The sequence below is a fragment of the Opisthorchis viverrini genome, assembly GCF_000715545.1.
Source record: "Opisthorchis viverrini unplaced genomic scaffold opera_v5_96, whole genome shotgun sequence".
In the NCBI taxonomy this organism is placed as follows: Eukaryota; Metazoa; Platyhelminthes; class Trematoda; order Opisthorchiida; family Opisthorchiidae; genus Opisthorchis; species Opisthorchis viverrini.
Genome location: NW_008751749.1, coordinates 1139755 through 1142755, shown reverse-complemented (window position 1 = coordinate 1142755; position 3001 = coordinate 1139755). Strand labels below are relative to the sequence as shown.

Below are 3001 nucleotides of genomic sequence, written 5' to 3'. Positions count from 1 at the left end.
GTAGCGTGTGCAGAATGTCAGGAGACATAAGATACAACAGTGTCAATAGAAAAAAATCTGAAAGGGGGTGACAGCAAGTTAAATGGGCCCAAGAAGGATGAACACGTTTGCTGATCTAGAAGCCAAGTACTCATTGGGCCAGAGTAAGTGCATAGATTTAGGAGGGCGAGATTTTTATCGCCGAGGTAACTAGCAGGGAGATTAGCTGTTGAACTAGTTGAGAAAGGGCGGTTGTTTTTCCTCACCAAAGCATCATGACATAGGGTCCTTGTTGTGCAGCAAGAGGGGCTGATGTGAGCAGTGACAGTAGAGAAGTAAAAGGCGGACAAACAACAGCTTCTCAGATACTTGTTTAGAATCGTAGCTAAACTGAGGTCTACTACTTCAACCTAACAAGAAAGCAAGATTAAGGATCATCAGTCACCAAGTCACTACCGCGAAACTGTAGACACTCGCAGGTGTCGCTGTTGTGGGGTCGGGCAAGCAGTTCTTTGGGAAACAGACACACAGAAATGGTTAAACGTGGACGAAAAGTCCAGCAGGTTGGAACGCATATGATATGTCATGAGCTGGGGTCAGACGAGGAGCTCGTCGTACCTGCAGTTATTGGAACAAGTGGGTTAGAGGGCACGGTGATGAGGAGAAATGAAATAGTTGAGTGTTATCTTTCTAGGCTTGGGCAACATGGCAATATTCCTGCCCTCGTGCTTCCCTGCTTCCTTCCTCAAATAATGACTGTTCGCTGCCTTAAAATTTAGTTTTGAACTAAGCTATTTAATATTTCTCCCTCTGTGTCTGGTGACCCAGGGGCGAAGACTTGTTTAATATATGGCGTGGGAATCGTGCTAAGCTCCAGAGCTGAATGCGCTTTGCTGGGTTGGATCCCAGCAAACAGTAGGTTTGCATCGTCTGGTTATCCAGACCAATCATTCTCAAAGCCTCTCGGCATAAAAGGCGGTACCTGTTTGTAGTGTTGGATTATGCTATAACGGACCGCAGTTCTGAAGCGGAGTAGGATACTTTCTATCGAGAGCTATTCGGGCTCATTCGTCAAGCAAACTGCACCGATATTGTGATCCTTGCAAGCGAATTGGATGCACAAGCTGGTCAACTGAGCTCGCTGGAATCGCATTTTGGCGGTCGATTTGCAAATCAACCGTGGACCCAGTTGGATTACGTAGCCATCAGCTACCAGGGGAGAGTCACAATTCAAGACTGCCGTCCCCTCTAGGGCACTACCTGATCCTGATCACGCCATGGTGTTGCACGCCCGACAGTTTGCTTCACTTCAGGCCTCCGAAATTAAGTAAGAAGCATGTCAATCCATTGTCTTCTAAGAACTACCATTGCTCAACAGTAACGACCTGAGCTAACCCAACAACTCTCCAGAGTAAACCAATACTGTGTTGGCGGTATGAGGATGAAGCGTAGCAACATGTGAAAAGAGCTATGTTGGCGGCGTTCAGTGCTGTCCCTCCGACTTCTTCAGTTCGACCATATGACCACCGGATGTCATCGGGGTCGCTATCCATCATTGCTGCCGGCAATCAACGAGTAAGACTGCTCACGCAAGTCCCTCATACACCAAATAGTGAAGAGTCTAAGGAAAGACCGAGAGCTCCGGTGAACATCGAAAGCTCGGGAGATGGAGAAGCCATTAGCTAAGGGAGACAACCTTGCCCCATATCAACTGATACGATCGACTGTCTCTAGGAAAGCAACAGTCAACGAAACGATAAGCGAAAAAGATGTCTCATAAATTCGCCAACAAAAACGTTTTGGCGGTCGGCAAATCAACCGTGGACCCAGTTGGATTACGTAGCCATCAGCTACCAGGGGAGAGTCACAATTCAAGACTGCCGTCCCCTCTAGGGCACTACCTGATCCTGATCACGCCATGGTGTTGCACGCCCGACAGTTTGCTTCACTTCAGGCCTCCGAAATTAAGTAAGAAGCATGTCAATCCATTGTCTTCTAAGAACTACCATTGCTCAACAGTAACGACCTGAGCTAACCCAACAACTCTCCAGAGTAAACCAATACTGTGTTGGCGGTATGAGGATGAAGCGTAGCAACATGTGAAAAGAGCTATGTTGGCGGCGTTCAGTGCTGTCCCTCCGACTTCTTCAGTTCGACCATATGACCACCGGATGTCATCGGGGTCGCTATCCATCATTGCTGCCGGCAATCAACGAGTAAGACTGCTCACGCAAGTCCCTCATACACCAAATAGTGAAGAGTCTAAGGAAAGACCGAGAGCTCCGGTGAACATCGAAAGCTCGGGAGATGGAGAAGCCATTAGCTAAGGGAGACAACCTTGCCCCATATCAACTGATACGATCGACTGTCTCTAGGAAAGCAACAGTCAACGAAACGATAAGCGAAAAAGATGTCTCATAAATTCGCCAACAAAAACGTTGCCCGGAAAGATGGGCCGAACGCTTCGAAGAGCAGTTTAGCTGGCCTCGTGCAACAGCCTGTGGAGATAATGCATACGGGTGAATGGAATGTCGACCTTGATCACCCGTCGAAAGAATAAATAGGGTACGAGATAGCGCTACTAAAGCATGAGAAGTCACCAGTGTAACGACCGCTTTGAATTTTTGAGCGACGAGCACCAAGTTTAGCAACCAAACCGGCAAAACTCTGAACGAATGGCTACGCAAATGTGCTGTACTATAAAGATGAAAGTAGTCACACAGAACGCAAAATTACAAACCTCAACGGTTTTCGACAAACGGTGAGGTATTCCAAAGGGCAAGCAAAGCCGATTTGGATCAATAGTCAACGCGTGACCGAAGGCGGCCAGCAAACTCATGCAATAAAACAAATTTAGAGTTAACCACGGTTTTGGCACAAAAATAGTATAACCGAAGCGGTAAAAACGATCTGCGCGGTAAGCAAAACGGAAAATATAAATGTCCCGTGAAACTGAAAATAGGATTCAACTGCACTAGTCATAAAAAGGGCGGTCCATTTGAACTGTTAATATGTAACGCAT

The 3001-nt window shown here is 47.0% G+C and overlaps 1 protein-coding gene across 1 annotated transcript in view; it reads left to right on the top strand.

The window, feature by feature from the left end:
- Positions 1-82: 82 nt before the first annotated feature.
- T265_05138 (hypothetical protein) overlaps positions 83-3001 on the top strand; it is a gene marked incomplete at both ends in the record, with an annotated part of 24553 nt that continues 21634 nt past the window's right edge. The window contains one exon of the mRNA XM_009170062.1: positions 83-143. Coding sequence (XP_009168326.1) covers positions 83-143 — 61 coding nt within the window. The remainder of the gene's footprint in view (positions 144-3001) is intronic.